Source organism: Trichoderma reesei (assembly GCF_000167675.1).
Source record: "Trichoderma reesei QM6a unplaced genomic scaffold TRIREscaffold_27, whole genome shotgun sequence".
NCBI classification, from domain to species: Eukaryota; Fungi; Ascomycota; class Sordariomycetes; order Hypocreales; family Hypocreaceae; genus Trichoderma; species Trichoderma reesei.
Genome location: NW_006711174.1, coordinates 339,137 through 365,040, shown reverse-complemented (window position 1 = coordinate 365,040; position 25,904 = coordinate 339,137). Strand labels below are relative to the sequence as shown.

Sequence of the window (25,904 nt, the reverse complement as noted above, 5' to 3'; positions counted from 1 at the left end):
ACACAAGATATGTAATCCTGTATCATCTGATATGCTTCCCCTTTGAACAGTTTCGGCGGGTGATTTGATCTGTACATGATCCTCGACATGAGATACTCCATCAAATTCACTACACATACGCGGTGGTGGTGAAGATCATTGTAGATAATACCTAGCAGGCATTGAGAATATGACCATTACGGCTATTAGGCAAGGGATTAGAGATGATAAGAAATGCTATGAGTTCACAGCAAATAAGTCTTTCCAAGGAAACATGAGGAGGATAGATCCTTGGCCTTGGCACAAACACACAAATCAAAATCATCATGGCAGGCAACTTGGGAACTCGTTTGCTTGATTCTCCAGTAAAATCCCACTCACTAATGCCGATGAACTTTGAACCGCCAAACAAAAAAAAAGGACAAGACAAACAACAGAAACTGGCGAACCAAATCTAACAATGCTTTGCCGTTGCGCATGACATACATACACACACACACACATTGTGCTCACAGGCCCTGAAAGATAACAAAAGAGTAAAACCCCCATTCCTCTAGCCCATCCCTGAGAGGAAATAAGAAATCGAAGAAGAGATGAAAGAACAAGAAGAGACGATCGACAAGGGGCAAGGGGAGCAGAGGCGCGGAGACCCCCCCTCTTCGTCCACCTTGCTTCGAAACACCGGTTTTGATACACATCAGTCGAGTCGACAAAGGGTCGAGGGAAAATGAGAAGAGCTAGGAAATAGTAACGATAACGAGAGCTAGGCGCCGCTGGTGTCTTTGTTGTCCCTTCTGCCTCTTCCCCTGTATATATAGACTGCCCTCTCATAGAGATGACGGGTGGGATATATGGGGCTCGTCTGAAATACAAGGAGAAGAGAAAGATGGAGACCCGGGCAATTGCGGGATATGCATAAACATGAGATGAGAGAACCTCCAGTGATGACCCCCGATGCAGTTCCAGTGACAACCCCGGGAGGGGAAGAGTCTGGTCGGTAGAGCTGGGAGCGGAAAGATGCAACGAAAGAGCGTAATGAAATATGGGAGTAAAGCTTCAACAACTTGCTCCATGCAAAAGACATCATGTCCCGAAAACCATTTTGTGTATCCAACCAGAAATAGAAAATGTCTAGAAAGCCAGACAAGAGGTAGATGTGGGTAGCCTGACGAATCGCGAAGTATGGTCAAGAGTAGAAGAAAAGGATGAACAAAAGGTGATGTGGAGGGTCACCCCTGGTACAGACTTGTCGTTGGTTGATATCCCAAGATCCGAGTCATGTAATGTGTATATATGCGTGTTATATATAAGAAGTAGTCGAAGATGAGGAAGCGGGGGCTCATCGCTGCCCTTTGCTCTCAGGGCTTTCGGCTCTGACACCACCAATCTTCATGATGCCACTCAACAGAGTCCTGCCCACTTTTCCATTCTTCTGTTTCGTATTTCCGCTGGCCGAGCCACTTGCTGTTCGAGGACTGTTGACCTTTTTTGGGTCGGAGTCTTCTCTCCCGCGCTTCCATTCTTTACTGCGCCGATTTTGCTTCGTATCGCCGCCCCCATCGCTGCTGGAGCTTCCGGGTGGCCGCTCGTAATTGCTGGGCATCGAAGATGGACTGCCTGGGTAGTACGGGTGGTATGGGCCGGTGAAGTTGACTTGTTCCAGGATCTCGGCCAATTGGTCGGCAGACATATACGATGGGACTTCCCTGCTCCGGAAATCCATCACCTTGGCAAGGCAAGCGTCGGCGCGTTTTTGTAGCCCAAAACACAGGTCGTTGAAAACCAGCAACTCTCCGTCGGCTTGCAGGTGTTTCGCATCAATAGGTCGTGCATCCACCCACAGCTTAACAAGGCTCGCGTAGCTCCGGGCTTGATCAATCAAATATGGCAGACTGGGAAATCCTTCGCGTGCCGTAGGTCCTAGACGGTTCAGTATCGTGACGGGTGTGATGTAGCTGGGAGGCAGGGCTCGGCCCGTCCGGTCGGCTGGGATACTGCAAACATGATCGATGAAGCCTCGGAAAGACTGACGTTGTTGGGTCAGGAAGCGGTTCATCGGTTCCATGTACTCCTCTCGCTTTCCAAACGTCGAAAGGTTGGAGAGCTTCTGCAATGCCTTGGCAATGAGCGTCAAGGTACGCTGTGCCTGCGGCTTCGGATGATCCCTGAGTAGTCCGAAAAGCTTCGGTGAGAGGATGGCCGGACAGATGAAGCGCAAGAACAGGAAGCCCGAGATCGAAGTGTAGCTGACGGTGCGGAGAAAGTCGCTGTAGCGGTCATCTGCCACAGCCCGGATGTATTTGAGTATGTGTCTTAGCTCTGCCGGTATTCTTTCGGCCGAGTCTGCGATGCATAGCCAGATCTCCGTCGTGAGGTGGATAAGACGGCCCCAGTGATGATCCAACTCGGCGCCTGCTCCTGTGTGCGCCAATTTGCTCGGATCGACCTCGCAATCCGGGTTCAGTTCGTTGATTTCGCAGAGCTTATCCTGCAGTATCTCCTCCAGGTATTCTTTGCCCAATCGTCGCATATGAAACTCGAGCGATTGCGTCAGCAACGAGTTGCCTCTAAACAGGAGGTTGGCCTCTCCTGCTAGCGTCCTATGAATGTCCCGAACCATCATTTCACGTTCGTTGGAGGACTCCAGCGATTCGCTCGACTTGAGTCTGTTACTGAAGCGGTATTTCTTGATTGACGTCTGGTTCCCGATGCCGTCAATCTCGTCCTCGACCAAAGCCATCAACCAGTCGCTAGCGGAGCCAGAGGCCTGGAAAATGTTGAGAAACAACTCTGAGAGGAGACGCAACTGGCCCGGAAGAGATGCCGAAATGAGCGTGGTGAGGCCCGTGGGGAACCGGTGCAGAACCTCGGACAGCGGCTCGTACTCTTTCGACAGCAAGGCAACGTGCTCATCGTGAAATACCTTGATGAGCATCGATCCGATGTTTTGCTGGTTTTCGTCCAAGATCGGCCACCACTGTTCTTGGCCCTGGCCCCTCTCAAGGTCGTTCAAGGCGATCTTTACGCTCCCGCATATTATCTCCTGAGAAGTCATTGGCTTTGAGTAACCTTCAGGGCCGCTCTCGACTCGTTTCAGCACAACGGAGAGCTCTTGAATTATCGGAGGCAGATCGTTAAACTCGCAGTCCTCTCTCCAAAAGGGGTTCTTGGTGTCCATCTTGGTAGTCGTTCTTGCGCGAACCTCTCCATCCAAAATGACTTCCGCTAGGTAACAACCCACCAGAGGATCCGGGCCAGCCCTGCCATATCTCTCTGGAGAAAACCATTCGGGCCCGCTTGGGTTGGCTTTGATCTTGGCCTCCACCACCCTCACTCTGACAATCTTCTCCATGCGGAACACCTCACCTGGCTGATCCTTCTCGATATCGGCGACATCCTGAATCTCATCGGTCTGCGGGTCGTCTAGGCAGAAGATGTCGGGCACGGCGAATGTCCGCAGCAGGGCGAACCAGACTTCAAAGTCGATGCGGCTATCGACGGCCAGGTAGATGGGCCGGAAAATGGTAACGTGGGTGGCAGCAGAGGCGTAGATGGGGAAGATGGCAATGCAGTACTCCTCTCCCAGGACGCTGCGGTCGAGGCCTTGGATTGCGCACCGGGAAAGCTGCGACAGTTCGATGCTGGACAAGACGGAGACGTCGTTTTCCATCAGCAGCCTAAACTCTCCGTTATCCTGCAAGACGCACGATATCCTCCTCCAGAACATGGCCGGGTGCATAAGATCCCGGGTCGAGGATCGCTGGACGAGAGCACGTGCGGACCTGGCCGGGCCCTTGTCCCAGAGCATGAACTTGCCGACTTTGATAATGTTTGTGGCTCTCGCCGCATCGCTCGACTTGGCCCGTCGCCTCATCTCCGGGCGAATGTGCCCCGAAGGGCTGGCAGGCTTCCCACTGGGCACCTTGAGGTTGAGAGGCGTGAGCTGCTGCCAGCACAAGAGGGCCGCGAGCCACAGCTCCAGCTCCTCCGATATGATGGGCCTGATGAGGAGCTCGAGGCCCATCTGGCTGGGAACGACCTCGAGGCACTCTCTCTCGGCATCAGGGTAGCCCGTGACGTGAACCTTGCAGCCTCGCAGGTCAGAGACCAGAGGGATGTGGAAGGAAGCATTCTGGCCGGTATGGCCCAGGCCAAACATGAGGGTGCCCTTCTCCTCGTCGATGTATGCCATGCCGGTGTGCCATGTTCCCTGGTACTCACCCTGGTATTCCAGCTCGCCACGCATTCGCCCGCCCAGAGCCTTCATTAGCGATATGAGGCGGTTCGCATCTTCGGTTGGGATGGGGTACGGGAAAGAATCGACGGAGGGCTGGGGCTCGACCAACGGTGATGTCGGGCGGGAGGGCTGTCGTTTGAGGAGGCGCCTGTTGTGATGGGACTTGTTCTTCTCCTTGGAGGTCGGGGTCGAGACGTCGGGGACCCGGACGGTCGGTATGGTCGAGTAGCTGGCCGGGTCGGAACTTGGCTTCAGCGTTTTGTGGTCGTCGAGGGAGGGCTGCGAGCCGGACGAGATGCTGCTGACCCTGTGTCGAAACTCGGCGGCGGACGAGGGCCCTCGCGGCCCTAGCATGGAGGCGTCCATTGTGCGCGTCCTGGGCCGTATCGAGGAGGCACCGTTTGCACTTCTCTGGTGGTGAGTCGCGGGGCTGGAGTCTGTGCCATCCGAAGAGTCGCAAGCAACGTCGCTGGCGAAGACGACACCTTGACGACGGCCAACGCTCCCGGGAACAGACCTAGGCGAGCCCTGTTGAGAGCCAATGCTACGGGATGTGTGGGCCATGGCAGAGTCAGAAAGAGCAGCGCTCGCAGCACCACCTTGACCTTGGAGGAGGTCAGGTGTGATGGAACGACCAGGTCTCGGGTTGGCATTGACCCTAAAAGAAGACCTGAGATTCGAAGCGCTGAGCCGCTCCAAGTTGATCCGGTGAAATTCCAGAGGGGCCTGGGGTCGCTGTCGCTGGTGCTGGTGCTTCTGCTGCATCTGGCCCTGGGGGGGATGCCGACTCTGGGCTAGGCTCTGATCCTGGCCCTGTCGTTGTTGCTGCCGCTGCGGCAGGGCCTGGTCCTCGCTATCGCTACTACCGCCCTCTTGCAGGCGGGTTGCATATCCATCCATGACTGGCGGTGACATGCTCATGCCATTGCTCAACACCACGCGGACTCCAGTGCCACATCGAACGTCGCCGTCGCCGTCGCCGCCGCCGCCGCTGCTACTGCTATTACTGCTGCTACTCTTGCCACCGGCAGTATCACCCGCAATTCTCGAGTCTGTAGCACTGCGCTTAGTGCGGCTGCTCTTGATGGTGCTGCTGTTGGCACTGACGTCGTCGTTGCCGTTGCCGTCGTCGCCGTCGTCGTTCCTGAGGCCTGTGCTGGTGCCTGTGCAGGTGCTGGCGCAGATGTCGCTTTGCTCCGGTGGCCCCAACAGCGTCGAGACGGGGCAGCTTTGGAGCGATTGGCCTGGCGATGCGCGACGGCTGCTCGACACCCGGGGCGAATTGGCCGCTGGGTCGGTATCAGCGTCATTTGTCACCCTCAGGTACATGTATCGTGCCGTTCACGCCCCCAATACCGACGATGCTGCCGTTGCCGTTGTCGTAGCGGGGTTCTGGTCTGCTTCTTGGACTGTTCACGCGCTACGTTGCGGACTAAGGGACTGTACGGAGCAGATGGGGGTTGCAGCAGGGCCGGAGTGGAGGCACAATGGGGATGCGGCAGGGGAGCAATAGGTGCTAGTAGGTATTGTGCTGTGGACGGAACACCGAGGATGCTGGCATTTAGGCCAGATTCGGCGGAGCGGGAAGCGCTGAGTGAATTTTATCTGATGCCAAGAGGGGGGGATCTGAACCTGTCGTCTGCAGTTGCCTCCCCCCACGATGGGTTGGAAAAGAGGGACGGGAAGATGAAGAAGTAGAAGGAGAAAAAGGTGGTGCGTGTGGTGGTTGTATGCGTGCGTTGGCTCAGGCAAACACACGGGCGGCCAGTCACATCCAGGCAGGCAAGAGTTTGCCTGCTGCCAGCTCGCGTGGTAGGGCGGCGGCACCCACGCCGACGCTGGCCCGTCGCCTCTGTCCCTGGCAGCACCGGCAGTAGTCGCTCCTTGGCTGCGCAGCGCCTCCGTCGACTCCTCGTCTCTGGCTTGTTGGCGTGCTTACAACAACTAGCTCGACCACCAATCCGGTCTGGCTGATGGATGCCGGACACACCCTGGGAATAGAGTTCCAGCCACAAGCCCGCCGGAGGCTTCGAAGAAGGGTCTTGACGTCGTGTGAGTGTCCTAGTGGTCCGTCCGGGCTCCAGCAACCTGCCTGGTGCCTCTCGAGAGTCCACAGCGGCCACAGGCGCAATCCCAAGTCCTGAGCGGGGACCCCTTGGGGCACATCCACGCAATTCGTGCTGCTGCGGTGTCGATCAGCACGGAGCCCTGGAGGGTCCTGGCCAGTGAGCTTGCGGGCAGTGGGAGATGGGGACCGGAGCGGTGGGATTGCGAGTTAGGCGGTGGACGTGGTCCTGCTCTAGATGTACAGCAGGAGGATTTTGTTCGGCCGGACAAATGGACTGGCGACAGATGGACCCAATTGCCCGTCGTTGGTTCTCGACGAGCGTCCGCTTGCCGTGGGCTTGGCGGCGGCCACGATACCGCAGTCGTTCGTTTTATGGACGATGGATGCTTTGCACAAAGCACGCAGTTGTTGGTGCTGTTCCGTGCGAGTGAAGCACCAGCACCCCGCGCTGCTAGGCTTTGGTTTTGGTTGGCAGACTACTACCTGAACTGTCGCTGTGTTGGTCTCTGTGCTCGTGCTGCGGCCATGCCCGCAATCCGAGGCCTCGGGGCAGACACAGACCAGGCGCAGACGCAGCCGTGCGTTGTTGGGTTCGTGTCGACCGACTGCCCGGTGCGGCCAATGTCAGCTTTCTCGGGCAATTCTGGGGCGCCTGTGCAATGCCCAACGACTCCTGCAGAGCCGGACGGTTGGCTGCCTACTTGCAGACCTTGGTTGCTCTTCTCCCCTCAACAGCCACTATTACCGGGCTTCTGGACACTTCCGGCAGGTGAAGCTGGCGCTAACGACAGGTGAGAGGAGCCGTGACTTCGATATCTCTTGATAATACCTGGAGAGAGCTTCAAGAAGAAGAGATAGGGCTCAATATGCTTGCTGTATCTGAGAGAAGTATGCTTGAGAGAGGCGTGAGGCCGAAGAGAAGATTGGGTGCGAGCACTAGAGGAGCTTTGGTGACTTGATGGCAGCAGAGACAGAAGGAGCTGTACGAGGTCCTTCCAATCGAAAGAGGCAGTCTTTGAATTCGAGTTTGGGAAGGATCAAACCCGCAGCTGCGGTGCTGCAGGTACCGTCGATTGCCTCCAAAAGCTACATGATGCCTAGGTACCTAGTATATGATACCTAAGGTAGGTATCCTCTTCCCTTGGTATCATGAACATCATGGACATAGAAAGCAACCAGCGAGACGCCTCATGTCTCAATTGATGCTGTTGTACGCGCACGATGCTCCTGGTATTGCTTTTCTAGGTAAGTCCATTTATACGCAACGCCACTTGGTACAACCGAGTATGACAGGCGGCAGCCAGCAGGACACAGTATAGGAGGAAGGTCATTACGAGTTACAGGCAACATTGCAGCCAAGCAGGGCATGATCAGGAGCGTCCTCTCTGTATCCTACAGGTACGAATGATGGCTGGCACGCAGTTGGCTTTCTGAGTACGCACGGCGTATTACGGACACGCAGGGCCTCGTCATCGGCGGGATGGACATGGACGAAGCAAAAGCCATCTTCAGTCGTACCGGCCCGTGGTCCCTTTGCCTCATCAAAGCACGAGGCAGCAAAATAACCCTGCTGGGAATCAATCTTGACGCTGCGAAACTCCAATGCTGGCCGGGATCGGCCGCCAATATCCTTCTATATCGAGGCAAAGTCGCTCTCATCCGTGGTCTGCCCCCTGCTGGCCGCAGTCTAGCGGATGACAAAGTTGATGATGATGTTGTGAAATGAGGATGACGAGGATGCTGAGTCTGTCTGTTCCGTGTCTCGAGTCACTACAAGAAAGTGATATACTAGACGGAGCCCCTTGCCACACAGTCTTACGCGCGGCTGGTGATGCGTTGTACAGGAGACGCCGTGTTCAGCCGTCTGCACCGAAGCAGTGGAAACCGAAGGAGAAGGAAACAAGAAGGCTCTGCTGGCCTCATGGACGGAAAGCGGCCGGGCCAATTGAGACTGGAACACGAAGCCCAGCAGCCAAAGCCATATCAACAACCTGCCATAAGCCCATCAGCACCATGTCTGGCCTGCTGGCTTAGTGGCGTCACGGTGGAGCTTGGGCATGACATGGATCAAGAGAGCATCAAATGGAAGGCATTCCAAGCCAGCATTGACAGCGATGCTCTTGCGAGTGGAAGGAATACGAGGATGCTGGCTGAGAAGGAGGAATACAGAAAGACACTGGTCGACTCGTATATTCTGCCCTTTGCCCTGTCTAGACGTGTCTCTGACGTCGGAGACTAGGCAACGTCACCAGAGGAAAAGACCAGGAAGCCTCAGCCAAAAGCGGTGTGCCAGGATCTGTTCTGGAACCCGGGAGTGTTGCATGATAAGCAATTCCATCCGCTGGGGCTCGTCGGTGAGCCCCCCCCCCCCCCCCCCCCCCGTGAGCGATCCGTCGACCTGGATCTTCGGTCGAGGAGCGTCCCAGGGATTAGGCAAGGCACCGCTTCTGAGCAGGAGGTCAAATCTCGCCCATGGCCTGCGAGCAGTGCCGCCAATACTCAGGATGCCTACGACGAACGACGCCTTACATGTCGAAGCAGCACTGAGCTTTCTGCTGCTGCGTCAAAGTGGCCATCTGTACGATGTACTGCATCTGTGTATTACATAGGTGCGATAACTCGTAGTCGGACAAGGACAGGGAATAAGCCGGCAGTCACTCGCAGCTCTGCCAGAAGCATCCCCACAGATCCAATGATGCCAGCCCGGCAGGGATTTGACCTCTTTTTCTTCCTTTTTTTCTCTTTTACCCTCTTTTTTTGAGGAACGTGCTCCGGAGGCCAGGCTATTTATGGTGTGGTCTGGCCGGCGCCTGGAGGGCCTGTCCCTGATAGCGCTCTTTTGGATCGGTCAGATGGTGGTTTTTTCTTTTTCGTCCAACATGTTTATGCCGCTTGGATTATCTCATCATTTGACGCGATAGACGACTGGGAAAAAAAGAAAAAGAAAAGAAAGGGGAAAGAAGAAGAAGAAGAAGAAACGAAAAGAGAACAGAGGGGTGAGTGATTGACAAGGTGAATGACCAAAGGGGGGGTTCCTTGCGAATGATGCTCGTGCATAGTACCTATGTAGGTATATACATACTGGAGGCGGTGCTTGTACTCGTAAGTATTATTGAGCTTAGCTGCTCCATGTACCGACGGTTTGGTGCCCTCTGAAACACGACAGGAGGATAGAAGCAGTAATACTAACAGGACATTGGCGAGACGTGGCTGTGAGACTGTCTGTGCTGTTGGACAAAGCCGCGCTTCTGTCGGATCCCTCGTAGACAATTCAGGTGAGATTGGGTCCGGCCAGGAACAGGAACAGGAACAGGAACAGGCTTAATAAGCCGTCGACGCCAGTGATGCCCGCTGCGAGACATGCATGCGAGGATACCTACCTAACAAGGCACGACTACTCAACCAACCGCTGTGGCACCGTCTCGCCTCTGATAAAAGAATGGGATTTGAGGGACATACAAGACCAGTGAGACAATTTTGAACTCCATTTCACCATCTCTCAGGTGGAAAGGGTCCAGATAGTATTGGAGTATACTAGGGGTCTGTTCTGCTCAAGATTCATCAGCTGTGCGTTGACGCTCACATGAGGCCAATGGGAAAAGATGCTGGATTGATCAGTTGATGAATGGATTTGGGTCTAGTCCAAGACCATTGTCGCCGACATCTGAAGCCAACTTAGTTGATGTTATTCCCAGCAGCATAGAGGGTAGCATAGTATTGTTTACACTCACCTCCAGAGAGCGACAGCTCACTCTTACGCATCCCACATCCCGTACTATGTATTGACCTTGTTCTCTGTTATTACCTACCTACCTTCCATATATGGTACTTACTATATAGCCCAATGAAACACCTCTTCCTCACACTCGAACCCGTCCAGAGGGGAAAAAAAAAAGTCCCCGTCGTCCGATCAATCTGAAACCCCCATTCCGACAACAACGGCCCCCCCTCCCCCCAACATAAAGTAAGTAGGCCTGTAAGCTGACCGGAAAGAAAAGAAAGAGATAGATGAGGACGGAGGAAGACGGGGGGGGGGGGGGGGGGGGGGGGGGGGGGGAGAAGAAACTGGAGAAAAGCGGGTGGTGAGATCCCACACGCGGAATCTGAAACACAAAAGCAGCAGGAAGTATAGTATTATGATCTCGGAAAGATGCCCAACATTGACTTCACACTCCGTCTTCTGCTTTTTGTATGAACCCTGTCTCGTCATGAAACCATTTTCGCCGTGAACACGTCCTACAAAGATCGTAAGGGTAGACGGCATCTCACCCCGACAACAAGACGGGCAAAGGACGATGTGGACATAAACCTTTTACTGTCAAGACAACAGAATGCAGCACAGTTTTCTCACGAGAACAATTACATCTCTTGCCCAATGACTTGCCCGGTTCCAGGCCGCCTAAGATGAAATGGCCTGATTCTACCCATAATACACTACGCCACTTGTATTACCTCGCGGAGCTTCCTCCGATAAACACTCAAACCGTTCCCCTCGAAGCAACTACTAGGTATTCATGCCCAGTCATCGCTGAAAGTCAAGTCAAGTCAACTTCAGCCTCAACGGAGCATCTGCTCACTCCTCACTCTCCGTCTCGTTCGTCTTTTCCACCCTCCCCTTTCACTACCTACCTAGGTATGTATCTGTAAGTTGACTCGCCCCCCCCCCCCCCTCCTTCTCCCCCCCAACGAAAGACACCAATTACATACATAGTACATCCAATCCTCGTAGAAAATTCGGCATCTCTAGTCAAGTTTTTAACCCTCTTCGCTGGCAACAATTGAAGGGGGGCAAAATGAATGACTCGAGGTGCATGCATGGCAAATACACGTATTCCAACAGGTACAGACCAAGTACACAAGACATGACACGACACGACACGACACGACACAAGACATGATCATAAAAAAATGACAAGACGTCTTCCTCCTGCTTGCGTTGCTGGGCGTGGGGACGACTGACGTTTATACCTGACTTGCAGTCGACAAGACAAGGCACAGCACAGAGCTTGTCCTGCAAGGTCCCGTTTGCAGATTTTGCCCAAGATAGGTAGGTACCCAGGAAGGTAGATTGGCATTGGCACTCTTGACTCGTCTTGCCTCTTGAGACATTACATACCTAAGGTACACAAGCACATCAACCCCAGAACAGCGACGGCTTATATGTAATATCAGTTTGAACAAGTCGGGCAAGGCTTGAATTTCACTTCTCTTCATTCTTAGTACAAATCATTCAAGTAAGGTAGGTAGGTAATCGACATAGAAGCAAGCTGTATCCACTCCTTCGCACCGCTCTCCCGCAGAATAAGAGAAGAACAAGAAAAACAGATGGAAAAGGAGAAACAGATAATCAAAATTCATCCCATGGCGGTCAATAATCATCCCATTCTTTTCACGTCGTCGAAGATAAAGTGGGGGGGGCAACTCCCTGTTGTCCATAAGCAAGAAAGGGCAGGCAATAGAATCAACAAACCAGACAGGGAAAGCAGCATCACAAAAGGCCTCGAGGGCCACCGCCAGCTCAGCGCCCGACTGAAACATAGCTCTTCCAACTCCCGCAACCCTTGCTTGTCCAAATTTCGACATTCCGCGCGTAAAGCAGCTGGCAACGTCGAGTCAAGAAAAAAAATAATAAAAAAAAAGATAGATCAAGAAAAGGAGCTCGCTCGTGTAGTTGACGAGGAGAAGATGGAAAATGGTAGAAAACAGGTCTCGAAGGACCGGGGGAGGTGGGAGATAGGCCAAACGTGAGCTTGCCCAGATGGAATCGTGGTGTACATCAGAAAAGTTCCCGACATGTCGCTCAAGTCTGTCTCGCCCTCTCCCATCTAGCGCGAGCCTGGACCCTCAATCGGGCTCTGGGGATTGCTCCGCAGAGTACTGTTGAAGTCTCTGCTCGCGCTGCGTTTCAGTGCCTGGCTCATTGTCTCAATGTTGAGCTCGCCTGGCGTGGTAATCGTAGTATACTGCCCGCTCGAGGGGCTACCTATCGGTTTCCTTGACGGGCTCATGTCCAGCCCTTTTATGCTGCCGGGGTTGCTCGTGGGCGGGCTGGTCCCGGGCCCCTGGCTGGAGACGGGCGAGCGGATGGGCGATGGCGATCTGTTCATGGCCGACGCGGACAGCGACGTCAGACCGACAATGTGCATGTTGTCTCGCGATGACATGGAGGGCAGATGGTGGCCGCTGTGCTCCGACTGAACGACATCCGCAAACGAGATGAAGGAGAGGCGGCGGACATCGGCCGAGTCGAGCGAGCCGTAGTTGGAAGCACTGTCGGGCGGGAAACCTACGCGGTTCGCAAACGAGGCGAGCTCCGAAGCCCAGTCGCTCGACGTCTGCTCGTACGGGGTGTGACTGGCGCTCGTGCCGGGGACGACCGCCGACGCGGGCTGGTGCGAAGCGTGAGTAACAATCTCAACAGAATCGGGATCCAGGCTATTGTTGGTGATTGCTTCTGAGGCATCATCCAACACCGGGGGGATGTAGTTTTCCGTCTGGATGTGGCTCGGGATGGCTTGAGACGACGACTTCAACAAGGTGTGGTCTTGCACGTCACGCTCGAATATCTGCGACGTCGCGGGGGAGGATATTCTTGGCGAACTGGAGAATGCACGGGTAGGAGAAACAGGGGCATACGGATGGTCGCCGTGCTGGGTGAGCTGGAGGGGCGACGTCGTTGATCGGGCGGTCGAGCGGGTGGTCGAGGCTTTTGACGGTGACTGGGCGCCATTCGGGCTCTCGGATCCAGGGCCAGCCTTGGAAGAGCCGTCCATCTTCTTCTTGCCGAAACCGAAAAGGCTTCGCCTCTTGCTTTTGCTCTCCTTCTTGAACTGCTCTATCGGGTTGGGGGATGTGCCATCGGTCGCTCTGGGCGTTGAATCGCCGCCAACGCTCTTCTGGTCGGCCATTGTGTCTTGTCGCGCCGACGGAGGCGGTAAGAAGACTGGCTTGGGCGGGTTTAGCGAGGCGAGTCGCGGAGCCGAAGCGCTCGGCGGGAGATGCTGTCCGTCGACAGGTTCTCGGCGAGCAATAGATGCACGCGTCTGCTGATTCACAGCTTGGTCGTTGGAGCAACTGGAGACAGGCTCGGCTTTAGTATGATGTGCTGATGGGGATTACTGTCGTCTGGGAATGAAAGACGCAGTCAATGTATGTACAAGGGCCGTATGTGTGTGTGTGTGTGTGCGCGCGCGATCGACAGGAGAGAGGGTGATCGGTGGAACAGGAAACGGGCAGAGGATGAGACGATGAGGGCGACGGCAGCGATGGAAGCGATGAGGACGGCGAGGTGCAAGTGGTAGAAGAGGACTGGCGAGTGTTTTATCGACACGCAGGACGGCTAGGCGAATCCAAGGGCCGCCATTCGTCGCTGCCCTGCGAAGGGGAAGAAGACAGACGGGGGTGGCGACCAATATTGGTGAAGCAGATGCTGCTTCGCACGTCGTACCTTGCTTGCTGGGGGGGCCGCTGTCGTTCCTCAGATGACACGAGCGGGACCCGCTGAGTGCGCGAGAGCAGTGAGAGGTGCGTTTTGGTGTGACAGGCGCCAGACCAGCAGTCTGCGTGAGCTGGGGGGAATAAGTACAAGTCTGTGCCGTCAGACCCTTGGGGGGTGGGTGAGCTTGGCTTCCTGGTGCCTTTTTTCCTTCTTCTTTTCCTCGCTGAATTTTGGTTGCTTCGTCCTTCGTGTGTGTGTCTTTTTTTTTTTGGGGGCCAGACTCGCGCAAGGCAGCGTGACGCAAGGCAGCGGCTTGGCTTGGGTTAGACGCAGCGATCCCGCTAGATTGGGAGGAGAAAAAGGGTCGGCGGGCGGTGGATCGCGGGTCGTGTGTCTTGTCTGATTGGAGTCTGCTGGCGGTGCGGATGGAGTTTTTCACGGCTGCATGCGCCTGGATGGCCGTCTGTGTCTGTCCGTCTGCCGTATGTGTGTGTAGGTACTCGTATGTCCAAGCAGTATGTACTGTAGGTATGTATGTATGCGCTGGACGGGCACAAGAGAGCCAAGAGGAGGCAAGGGCTGGTTCAGACCGATATCTCGGCTCGAGTCGCAGTCGCAGTCGCAGTCACAGTCGATAATCTGACGCAGGAAACGAAACCCCCCCAAGGGATGCGGGAGGAGGAGGAGCAGCAGCAGCAGCAGCAGGATGGCGAGGCAGCTGGCCAAGGATTGTGACGAGGTGTGATGAGGGGAGAATCCCAGACAGCTACTACTGCACCTTATTACTGTGCCTTGGGCGTAGGGGAAGCGGAAGCGGAAGCGGAAGCGACCGCGACCTGTTCAGGGCTGTGACGTACATGCGCAAGTTTCGGGGCGTTCAGGTACCGAGTACAGGCAGGGCTGGGCACACTCGTCATCGGAATGGTGTGGGTTCAGGTACAGGTACAGGAAACCTCCAAACTGTTTCATGGATTGAACCGATCGCTAAAAGTCCAGTGCCGTCTCCAGTGTCAGAGGCCAGACAGACCCTCAATGTACGCCAAACATGTGCCGCCCGTACCTGAAGCCCCCAGTGCCACCACAAGAAACATTGGATCGATACTCCAGGAAAGGTACCTCAGTTCCTCACCAGCCGACTCCGTCTATGTATCTGGACAGCAGCCGGCACATGCACAATGGCCCAATGCGAGGCTACCTTACCTACTTTACATAGGTAGGTACCTAGATCACCATCATCCGAGGTCGTTTTGACGGACCGACAAACCATATTACATCCAGACAGCCCTTATCCAGATTATATTGCATCGCCTCGACGTGGCAGCGTCGATATGGACCATCTGCTGAATGCAGCGGCCATCCTCGCACATCCGTGCCATTTTCGGCTCCCTCAAGTCTCACTAGGCTGCCACAAAGTGCTACCATGTGATCTCAAATTGGGGGTTTTTCGTCATCCTCTCTTTGATCGTTTCCTGCTTCGATTTCTATTTTTTTTTCTCTCTTTTTTTCTATTTTCTCTTCATGTACCATCCCCATCATGCTGGGCTCCACGACACCGTTCTGGTACCACCTCCATCTTCAGGGACTGGTAGAGATATGATGTCTTAGATACCTAAAAAGCTGAGATGCGTGGTAGTATCGAGACCTGTACCTTATGTACCTTATGTTTCTCCTCTGACGACTTACACCCAAGCAAAAGGCGCCTCACGCTTCAGCCTCATCGGACCCCTCTTCTGCGTCCCGCGTTGGCCGTGAGGGACGATGCGCTGCAGGCAATTCTCTGGCTCTCTCCTGCTCGTGATATGCAATGTCTTGACGGGTCCATCGTGAGCCGGGAAATCGACCCCTCAATCTGCTATCTGCACATGCGACTCACATAGAAAGGATATACATCTGTAAGCGACAGTTGGAAGCATGTCATTGCGAGACATCTGCTAGTAAGGTACTCAAGACAAGAACGAGGGGTCCAAATGGACCAGGGATTGGGGATAGTCCTAGGAAAAAAAGACCCTGGGTTTTCCATCTCTTTCCACCGACTGGACTCCTGCATCCCTCTTCCATTTCTTCATGCGCCTTTGCTAATACGACCATGCCTGAACAAGCCTATTTCCTTTTCCTTTTTTTTTTTCTGCGGTCCTCGTGATGTCTCGTCCGCCCCCCTCAACAAGCACCAACAACATGCGACCAATTTGCAAGGGCAGAAAAGATCCCACGCAGTTGGCCGCACACTAACAATGGAAACTGCACCACAGAATATGTCATTGGCTCGATATGCCAGCAATTTTATCGCCTCGAGGGCATCGGGATGGACAAAGGCGAGTCGAAGGGAGACGCAGGCGCGCATCATGCGGTCTCCCAAACCCCGTCATACAAGCTATGACGGCGTCGTCCCAAATGTCTTCGTGCTTTGTGCCAGTCAAGACTTGAGGCGTGGCTTCGAGGGTCGCCGACTGTGACCGTGTAGATCACGCATTCGAGACAAGTCTAGCTCTCCCATGTACCTCGATATTGACGGTGATCCAACCGCTGGCCTCGTCTGTCGGACAAAGGCTGGGCCGTCGAAATGACCTGACTCTGAGTGATTTCTTTTTGGTTCTGTCAAACGTCAGGACTGCCCCAGACGGGGTTCCATTCGGGGTCTTGTCCCGCACAGCATCATCATCATCATCATCATCCTCATCGTCGTCGTCGACACCCTCGCCTGCATCCCAGAGCCTCCAAAAGCAGGCAAGAGGCGAAAAGGCACCTTTGCGTCGAGGATGATGCTGCTACTACTAGCCCCATCCCGCTGAGGCTGTCAACGTCACATGGCACCATGCAAGGTCCCCGACGGCTAGTCTGCTTGTCCGAGGAGAATACTCGTACTGCGGTAGTCGGCGAAAGTAGTCAACAGTGCATGAGTACCGACCAGGGTTCTCTGACCAGGGTGCTCAAGTCACCCTAGAGACTGCTACACACCTCCGTTACTGAATATCAAAACTTCAGTACATGAATTCGTGCTCCACAAGCCATAGCAAAGCCCTGGTCGATACCCGTCTGCGGCTGGCTACATACCCTGAGGACCATAGTATACATCATCACTGACTGGAGACTTGCACAGTGAAGTTGCTGTTTCTCAACTGCTTCATGAGGTACGTTCCTGGGCAGCCTCACCATTAAGAGCTTTGTAGAGTGTTGACGCTCTCGACGAATTTAGACCCTCTCGTGTCTTGATGGACGTTGCAATGACAGCTATGAAGGTCTTCGTAAGCCAGCGTTCCAACTTCAGATTCACGACACAACCATGTCACACACTCAGATCACAAAGGATATCCATTATACCACCATTGTCATAGTACTTGAAATTCACCGACCATCATGTATGTACGGAAAGTCCAAGAGCCATTCTCTTAGTATGTACTCTAGTAATTGAAACACCACAGCCAAAGCCTCGTACGAACATCTGTCAAAGATGAACCGCAGGGCCCCACGTGATAATAGATAAGTTGATAGGGTACCCGTCTAGAACAACAAATGTCTTAGCTAAGCAAACTGCTTACATAACCACATATCGTCCGTTGCAAAACCCTTCACGATGCCCAAAAGTTGTAGAAACGACAGGCCATCAGCCGACACCTGATACCTCGCGGCCACGAACACAGCCGCACATCTCGACGCGACTCGGGCCAGTCAATTCCGTCGAGAAATTTCCAATCACCAAGGCCCAATTATTCTTTCCCCCCGTCTCACCCGACCATTTCCAACCCGCCATAGGCCGCAGCTCACCTCCCCGCACATTCTTCTTCCTCAACACCATAAAAAAGACCCCCATCCTCAACACCATAAAAAAGACCCCCATCACCAAACCTACAAGAAAAAGGAAAAGTCTTACTCCAAGACCAAAAGAAAAACGACAAACCCAATGGATCTACGCTCTCTCCTCCGGCCAGCGTCCCAGCTGGTCGCCCCCCTCCGCCACCTCGCCGCCGCCGCCATCTCCTCCTCTCCCTCACCATCCTCCGCTCTCCTCGTCGTCCCGCTCATCTCGACCCGCGGCCACAAGACGACGGCCCGCACCAAGCGAAGCCTCAAGATGGCCCCCCACGACTCCTTCTTGCCCTCCCGCTCCGCCGCTTTCCCCGCCGCCGACCAAATCATCTACAACCCGCCCGCGTCCGAGGCCTCGCCCGAGCACACGCCTTTCATCTTTCTCCCGCGCAACGACCCCCGCCGCCTAGCAATCTTGCGTCTACGCAACAACAACACTTTCAGCGATCCCTCCTCACAGCCCTCCTCCTCGTCATCATCGTCGCCTTCAAGCACAGAGGCAGCAGCAGCAGCAGCAGGAGACGGAGAGCTGCCCCCGGAAATGCGCTACAAGCGCCGCCAGCCGAAATACAACCTCACAAAGGAGCACATTGACGAGATGCGCCGCCTGCGCGCCGAGGACCCGCTCACCTGGAGCGTGCAGCGGCTGGCGCGCAAGTTTGAGTGCTCGACCGTCTTCGTGCAGATGGCGGCGCCCGCGCCCGAGGAGCACCTCAGGTGGCTGAGGGCCAAGATGGAGCGCAAGAAGGAGAGGTGGGGGCCCATTCGGACGGCGGCGAGGGAGGACCGGAAGAGGAGGGCTGAGATGCTGTATCGGGGGGAGCTGTGATGAGGGGGGGTAGAGAAGTTGTGGAGGGGAGATTTGTGTGGGAGAAAGGGAATGGATGTGTGTGTTGTGTACAATTCGACAGGATCAAGTATGGGGGGTTTTTGAAGGAACTTTCAGGGACATTGGCATCTTGAGAAAAATGACTTGAGAAGCATGAAGGTGAAAAAGGGTCGGGAATAGAGGGTGTAAAAACGGATTGGGCGTGGTGTACGATATAAACACTTTGGAGATCATCTTCATGACGAACATGGATGGCCTCACACATACATGCTTGAACGGAACCATTGAAGAGTGAGGTTTTGATTCTGATGCACTCCCATCCATTACTGCTGAGCAACACAACTTGCCCAGAATCACTTCTCTCTATAACCATCCAACGTACAACGCCAAGATGATTCAACCGAAAGGAATGTCATCATCATCATCATCATGACTGTAAGGAATGGATCATGCCCAGCCGTCTAATACCGTCTCATCCCTCGTTAAAAAAAAAAAACTCACCTCATTGCTTCGCAACCTGCTTCTTGTCCTTTTCGCCCGGAATGACTCTCCAGCACCAGCCGCACCAGCTCCGCGCCGCGCCATTCACCTCGCGGGCCAGAATCTTGTTGCCGCTGCCCTTTTCGTCCTCCCACTCGGGCACGCAAGCCCCCACGCGCACCATGCGGACGAGCTTGCGCTTGACGATGCCGCCAATGCCCTCGATTTCGTGCCTCTCGTAGCCCGGCCCCAGCTGCGGCGACGGCGTCCGCTGGTGCCGCATCTCGTCGATGATGGACTCGATGGTGCCGTTGGCGGGAAAGGGGAACCCGGCACCGCCGCCAGGGGGGGTCCCGGAGTGGTGTGGGCCCGAGCCCGGGCTCGGGGTGCCGGACGAGGACCCGGTCGACCACGGGACCAGGGTATTACCCCGGGCATCTTCGGCGTCGCAGTCCGTCTCCTGCTCCCGTTCGCGGGCGGCGAGACAGGCTTCCTCGCGCCCACAGATGACGCCGCGGTCGCCGTCTCCGATGCCGGTAAAGCCTCCGTACTTGGTGCGCCAACGCCAGATCCTATCATTCCCGTGTCAGATCCAGATGGCAGCTCTTCTTGTTCACGATGATGGCTAAAACATACCCCTTGTAGTCGTGATCTGCATTGCGGATGCTATGGCCACAAGGCTGGCATAGCCAGACGCCCTCGGTGTCGCACTGACAGACTGCACGCTGCACGGCTTCAGAGTCGAGACCCAGAGACGGATCCAGCGCCGGCGACGCCAGCGCCGCAATGGGAGCCTTGGCGCAAGTGACGCACAGCCGACGATGACGCTCGCGTAGAGCAGTCGAGAGAGGAGGCTTGATGGCGCAGTTCTGCCCGTCCATGTCAGCAGCTATTCAGGTGCAAGGCAATGCATTGCCAGAGCACACAGACTCACCCTGCAAATCACGTCGGCGCATCTCCTGCACTCAGTCACCAGGTCGCGAGCGCAGCTGCCCGCCTTGCCGTTGCAGTTGCGCCCATCGTCCATGTAGTTCCAGTCGCTGGCCCTCGCGCGGTATCGGAGCGTCTGCTCTGGGTCGACCGGCACGGCCTCTCGGGAGCAGCGCAGCGTCGCCGCCATGAGGCTCGTTCGGTATTGGATCAGGCCATCGTGGATGAGGCGGCACGAGCGGGCCAATGCGTCGAGGGTGTTGAGATCAATGTGGGACACGATGCCGACGACGATGCTGGAGAGGAAGACGGCGTGTTAGTCTTTTGCTCTCCGCGGCAATGAGAGAAGCATGAACAACAAGAACATACGGATAGCACTGGAATGCCTCGCCCATGGCGCTGTCGGCCATGACGCCCTTTCCCTGGTCCGCCTCAGACGCTCCCTCGGGCGCCTTGTCCGTCATGGTGCTCTTCCTGCTGGGAAAGCGACGAGTCGCCGCGTCGACGCTTCGGTCGCCATCAGCAACGACCGTGACGGCAGCTCCATGCTCAGACATTGCGCGAAACCTGCCGTCCTGCCACGCGGCCATTGGTTGCGCCTCGTCTTGCTCCTCGTCGAGATCGACGAAACGGGCCATCTTTGTAGGATGTTGAGTGACAGCGCGAGTCGCGACGATCTGGGCGGTCTCCGAGCTCGGGCACCGAGACTTTACTGTTATTCCTCCCCCCAACAAGAAACACTAGACAGGGAATCTCAAAGGAAGAAAGAAAGAAAGAAAAAATGGGCAGAATTGGGGACAACAAGGGGGTTGTAGATCTGATGAAGAACGACAACAGTGAGGCAACCGAGGAGCACAGATACCTAAGCAACGGGCGACAAGAGAGATGGAAAACACAGCAAATGATGAGGACGGGCTTTAACATGAGACGACAGCAATTGTCGACGAAGCCATCGTAGGGGAGCCCATCGAATTCGACAGCGGCGAGAGAGTCTGGCGAGTGCGCAACAATCCGTCGACGTTGTCAGATGTGCGGCACAACAGACGAGGTCGAGAGGAGGGATAATAAGGAACGCAGATGGTCTGGAAGTATCTGAAGCATGTATGTAGGTATGTACCTGTGAGCTTCGGACGGCAAAGGGGCTCCGGATCCAATCCTCCACCTCATGCTGGTGGCTCAGAGGTGAGCGTACATGTACATACAGCTCCAGGGCTACTAGACCTGCTCGTACCTCCAGGGCTACCTTGGGTCGGCTTAGGGGAGGCTTCCAGTGGAGATGGAGCGCCTAGGGGCAGCTCAGCCCGCTAAACCAGAGCCCTGCGCCTCCCCTTGGCTGCCCTAATGCCGCTGGGCGGAACCCCCTCCCCGCATTCATGTTCACCTCATGTTCCCCCCCATCGTCCAGGTAGGTCGGGCTCCGTCTAGTACCTACTATGGAGGTGTCTATTCCCGAACACTTCCAGTTGCAATTACAGCTGGGCTCATCACCGTTGCATCATCACACAGTCAAGGCCGAACGCTGGCTGACATTGATGACGAGAAGATCGCTGCTAGTCTGAACAATAATAGCAACCATCACGCCATCTACAGGTTCCCAGGCCTTTGAGCACATTTCCCCTGTAACATGTCCATCCATCCCACTGTTGATGATATATCGAAGCACCAGTGACACCAAGCTCACAAGTCACCCACGCCTAATCCTTTTATCTTATGCCCTTTATCGGCATCACTAGGTAGTATTACTCTCCCGTTTTCCTCTGTCTATAAATTGCACTAGAATACTCCTTCGTCTAGGTAACCTGCCCCTCGTACAAATTAGTATAGTACTGTTAAGTGGTCCCCACCTTAATAACTCAGGACCACCCCATAACACCACAGGCCTTAGGCCTATAATGCGTTTATAGCTATTTATTTATTTTCCTTCTCTTTCTCTTTAGCTAGTCTTTTATAAAAGAAGAGAGCTTATTATTATACCTTAATTAGGTTATAAGCCCTATACTCTTTTAAAAATTACAGAAAAATTATACCTAAACCTTTAAGTTAGTAATAGATAAAGTTATTATTATACCTTTAACCTAATACAGGTTATACCTTAATTTATAAATTGCCCTTTTTTAACTTAAGAGATTAACCTTCTTTTTCTCTTTTATTTATAAGGACTTAAAGACTTTATTTTACTTATATATTAATAAAATAATTATTACTTAACCCTTTAAGCTAAAATAATCTTAAATTTATTACTAAAAATAAAAACTTTAATTATAATAACCTTAACCTAAATTTATAAATAGTATAGCTTAAAATAGTATAGCTAATATTTATAAAGGATAATACCCTTAAGGCTTTATAAGCTAACTTCTTTCTTTTAATAATATTACTAAAAGGCCTTAATAACTAAAATACTTAAAAACAAACACTTAAAATTAATATATACCTAATAGGCTTTTAAAGCATTATTAAGAGAATAAATATTATAGCTAAAAAAGTAACTTAAGCTAAAAAAAATACTTAAAAAGAAAATAATATACTAATAATAGGATTTATCTTAAATAACCTATTAATAAAAATTTATATAAAGCTTAACTATAAAGGCTTTAATAATAATAACTTAATAGTAAAAGAACTCCTTAATATAATAAAAACTATTATTTTAAAAGCCTTAATAAAAAGAGTTTTTATTATTATTTAAGAGTTTAATTATTTAAAATATAGCTAATTTAAGTCTTTAAAAGTATATATTAATGCATTAATAAAAGCTTAAACTTATATTATATATTAATATTTTAAGGCATTAAAGGCTTAGTTTATAACTATAGCTCTTATAGGCCTTAAATATATTAATAAGACTTAGTATAAGTATTAAACTGTAGATCTTTATTAAGGTAAGGAAGTTAAGAAAAATAAACTTATTAAGTTCTTTTACTTATAAGTAAATAAGAAAGTAAGGACTAAAAAGATATTTAGCACCTTTAAGCAGCCTGCCCCTTCCTTATTAAATAATAATAATAATAAATAGTAAGGATAAGGTAAGTTTAATAATAATAAAATTAAAAAGCTAAAATATAGCTATATTATCTTAGCAGATAAAAAGCCTTATATACCTAATACTTATTAAAGACTTTATTTTAAACTCTGCTTAAAGGATTATTATCTTTAATTTTATTTAAACTTATAATAAGAATTTTATTTATAAAGATAAGAATTAGGTAATAAAGGAAGAGATAAACCTAAGCTTATAATAAAAAAGAGACTATTTAAAGGCACCTTAAATATTATAAAAGTAAGATAATTATTTATTAGCATAATAATTACCTTAAATATCCTTATTAAGCCTAATCTTTTTAAAAATAATAAAAATAATATTATTAAAATTATATAAAATAACACTCTAGACTATAACTTTACCTTAACTAAATATAGTATTAACTAAAATAATATTATTATTAACTTAGGCTATAACCTATATTATTTTAATAACCTAAAGTGGTTTATTTTTATTTAAATACTAAATAAAGCTAATATAATAGCTATATTTAATAAAAGTATATTAAAGATTAAGGGAATAGGTATTATTATTATTTTACTGCTAAATAATTATAATAGAAATAAGGAATCTAGTTAAGTAGGCAGTAGTAATAGTAGGTAATTATATTTAAACTAAAGCTTAAAAAGCTTAAAGGTAAGGAGGTGTAAAGCACCTTACTTATATAAAATAAAATTAGGGCTAATTTTATATAACTTTAAAGCTTTAAGGCTCTAACTAATTAAAGGGAGGGGTTCTGCCCCTAAATCCTGCATACTAGCTGCTTAATTAAGAAGGAGGTAAGGCTATATAGTAAGGCTATAGCCTATAACTAGCTTTTATTATAACTATCCTTCCTTTTTATAATAATTTATCTTAATTATTACTTCCTTCTTTAACCTCTTTATTCTTAAAACCTTAAGGAGTTACTGCTGCTAAAATACTATTTTACTCCTTACTTCTTCCTTATAGTATTAGCCTTTAAGGTTTATACTACTATATTAATTATAATATTTACTCTTTTTATTTACCTCTGCCCTTATTTATTAAATTAAGGTAGACTTATAAGGCATTTAGCTTTAAAAATAAAAGGGCTTATACCTTCCTTTCTTACTTTTTTTTTATCTTAGCTTTTTATTTCTTTTTTTTTATTACTATAGCTAATAATAAGTTAAGGAGAATAATAATATATACTACTTAAATAGGTAATATAGTAAAATAAAGGAGTTACTTTTACTTTACCTTAGCCTATTTCCTTTAATATATATACTGCCTTTAATCCTCTTATACTAAAAATATTACTAATTTTTAAAATAATTTTAATTTTATTATTTTTACTAATATAAATTATAAGTTTATTAATTCTAACTCCTTTTATTATATTATATATAATATTAAAGGTAAATACTATTTACTATAAGTTTTTTAAGGCTTTTTTTCTTATTCTTTAATAACTAATTCTAATACTTTTAGTCTCCTTTTTAGCGCTATTACTTATTTAGGCAAGTGGCTTATTTACTTATAAAAGTAGTATAAGTTAAGGAACCTTAATATAAATACTTAAGTAAAGGCAGGAGATATAATACTAATACTCTTTTTATAAGCCCTTTACTAAAAATTTATAGCTATTTTTATTAACTTATAGCTTGCCTTTAACTAGCTAGACTAGGCTTATTATACTAAGCATAGTTTAATAAATTTATAATATATTAACTTAAAGCCTATTACTAATTATACTTAGTTAATAGTAGCTTATTATTAGCTTACCCTTTTTAAGTTTTTTTAGCTATTATTTTATACTCTCCTTTTAGTATAGTATCCCTTTTTTTTAATAGTTTTCTTTACTAACCCTGCTTTAAATAAAAGTTATAGTAAAGTAGTAAAGGGCTATAGTATTAGCTAAAGATATAAAGGTATAGGAGGAATACTACTAGTATCCTTAACTCCTCCTTAAAGATTATAAGTATATTACCTAGAATTTTACCTTAAAGGCTATATACTAGAACTATACTACTGCCTTATTAAAGAAGGTTAAGATTAATCTTAAACTTTAAGCTATATATTAAAGGGAATTGCCTTACTTTTAAGAGAAGGTATAGGGGGGTTTAGGTTAAAGGTTAGTATTAATTTACTATATCTTTTACTATTACTAGTAGCAGAATTAGTATATATAGCTATAGATTATATAAATAATATTAGTAGTATTAATAGTATTTATAGCAGCTACTTACTTTTTTTCCTTTATTAGCCTTATCTTTTTTTTAACTAACTCTTATCCTCCTTAATGCTATAGCAGCACTTTTATTAATAATAATAAACTCCTACTTAATATATAATAGGTTATAAAGGCATTCTAAACTATTTTATAAAATATGCAGATAATAAGGAACTTTTTAATAGGCTAGCTAGACTAAGGTATTTATAATCCTTCCTTAAAGGAGGTCCTTTTATTAGGCCTTATTACTATAGTGCAATCTAGTAGATTAAAGGCATCTATTTATAGAATTTATTAATCTAGGTTATTAATAATAAAATAAGGTTTAAGGTATTACTTCCTTTTAGCCTTCTTTTTTTATTACTGCTTAAGCAGGGGAGTGCAGTGCCTTTTTCTTTTATTACTGCTTAAGTAGGGAAGTATAGTGCTTTTTTTTTAATTTCTTATAAGGAAGGACTTAGGTTTTTATATTTAGCGCCCCTTGCCTATATTTAAGTTAGTATTAGTAAGCTGCTTTTACTTAGTCCTTTTTAAAAGCAGGAGTTTTTTAAAAAAGCCTGCGTTTATAGTAATAAAGATAAGGGTGTAGTTAAGGTTTTATAAAGGCATTTAGCATATTTATTTTAGCCTGCTGCATTTATATAGCTTTTTCTTAACCTTCTTTTCTCCTTTTAGTTTAAGCTTCTTTTTTTTATAGTCTTAAAGGATATAAAAGGCATTTACTAAGTTATTTTAAGTTACTTACTAGTTATACTTTATAAGCCAGCCTGCCTACTTTATAAAGTAGTAAAGTTCCCTTTTAATTATTATATAGTCTTTAATCTCCTTAACTTCCTATTCTCCTTTTAGGTTATTAAAATCTAGTATTATTAAGGGTTTAGCTAGGCTTTCTTCCTAGACTT

General features: G+C 49.7%; 5 protein-coding genes across 5 annotated transcripts; 1 reads left to right on the top strand and 4 right to left on the bottom strand.

The window, feature by feature from the left end:
• Positions 1 to 1,318: 1,318 nt before the first annotated feature.
• Positions 1,319 to 4,745, bottom strand: TRIREDRAFT_81785 (RasGAP protein; the record flags this gene model as incomplete). The annotated part of the gene is made up of 1 exon (XM_006968923.1): positions 1,319 to 4,745. The coding sequence occupies exon 1, from the start codon at positions 4,580 to 4,582 to the stop codon at positions 1,319 to 1,321; it is 3,264 nt and encodes a 1,087-aa protein (XP_006968985.1). The 5' UTR covers positions 4,583 to 4,745.
• TRIREDRAFT_111561 (uncharacterized protein) lies at positions 4,734 to 5,545 on the bottom strand (the record flags this gene model as incomplete). The annotated part of the gene is made up of 1 exon (XM_006968922.1): positions 4,734 to 5,545. A coding segment is annotated over one exon (812 nt), but the record flags the coding sequence as incomplete, so codon positions are not given.
• A 6,564-nt stretch (positions 5,546 to 12,109) lies between these two features.
• On the bottom strand, positions 12,110 to 13,522 carry TRIREDRAFT_81783 (uncharacterized protein; the record flags this gene model as incomplete). The annotated part of the gene is made up of 1 exon (XM_006968921.1): positions 12,110 to 13,522. The coding sequence occupies exon 1, from the start codon at positions 13,190 to 13,192 to the stop codon at positions 12,110 to 12,112; it is 1,083 nt and encodes a 360-aa protein (XP_006968983.1). The 5' UTR covers positions 13,193 to 13,522.
• A 4,098-nt stretch (positions 13,523 to 17,620) lies between these two features.
• On the top strand, positions 17,621 to 18,355 carry TRIREDRAFT_81779 (uncharacterized protein; the record flags this gene model as incomplete). Its single annotated transcript, XM_006968975.1, has 1 exon — positions 17,621 to 18,355. One exon carries the CDS (start codon positions 17,621 to 17,623, stop codon positions 18,353 to 18,355), a length of 735 nt encoding a protein of 244 aa, XP_006969037.1.
• Positions 18,356 to 18,857: 502 nt separating this feature from the next.
• TRIREDRAFT_69131 (uncharacterized protein) lies at positions 18,858 to 20,160 on the bottom strand (the record flags this gene model as incomplete). Its single annotated transcript, XM_006968920.1, has 4 exons — positions 18,858 to 19,407; positions 19,472 to 19,704; positions 19,770 to 20,061; positions 20,135 to 20,160. 4 exons carry the CDS (start codon positions 20,158 to 20,160, stop codon positions 18,858 to 18,860), a joined length of 1,101 nt encoding a protein of 366 aa, XP_006968982.1.
• Between the last annotated feature and the right edge of the window lie 5,744 nt (positions 20,161 to 25,904).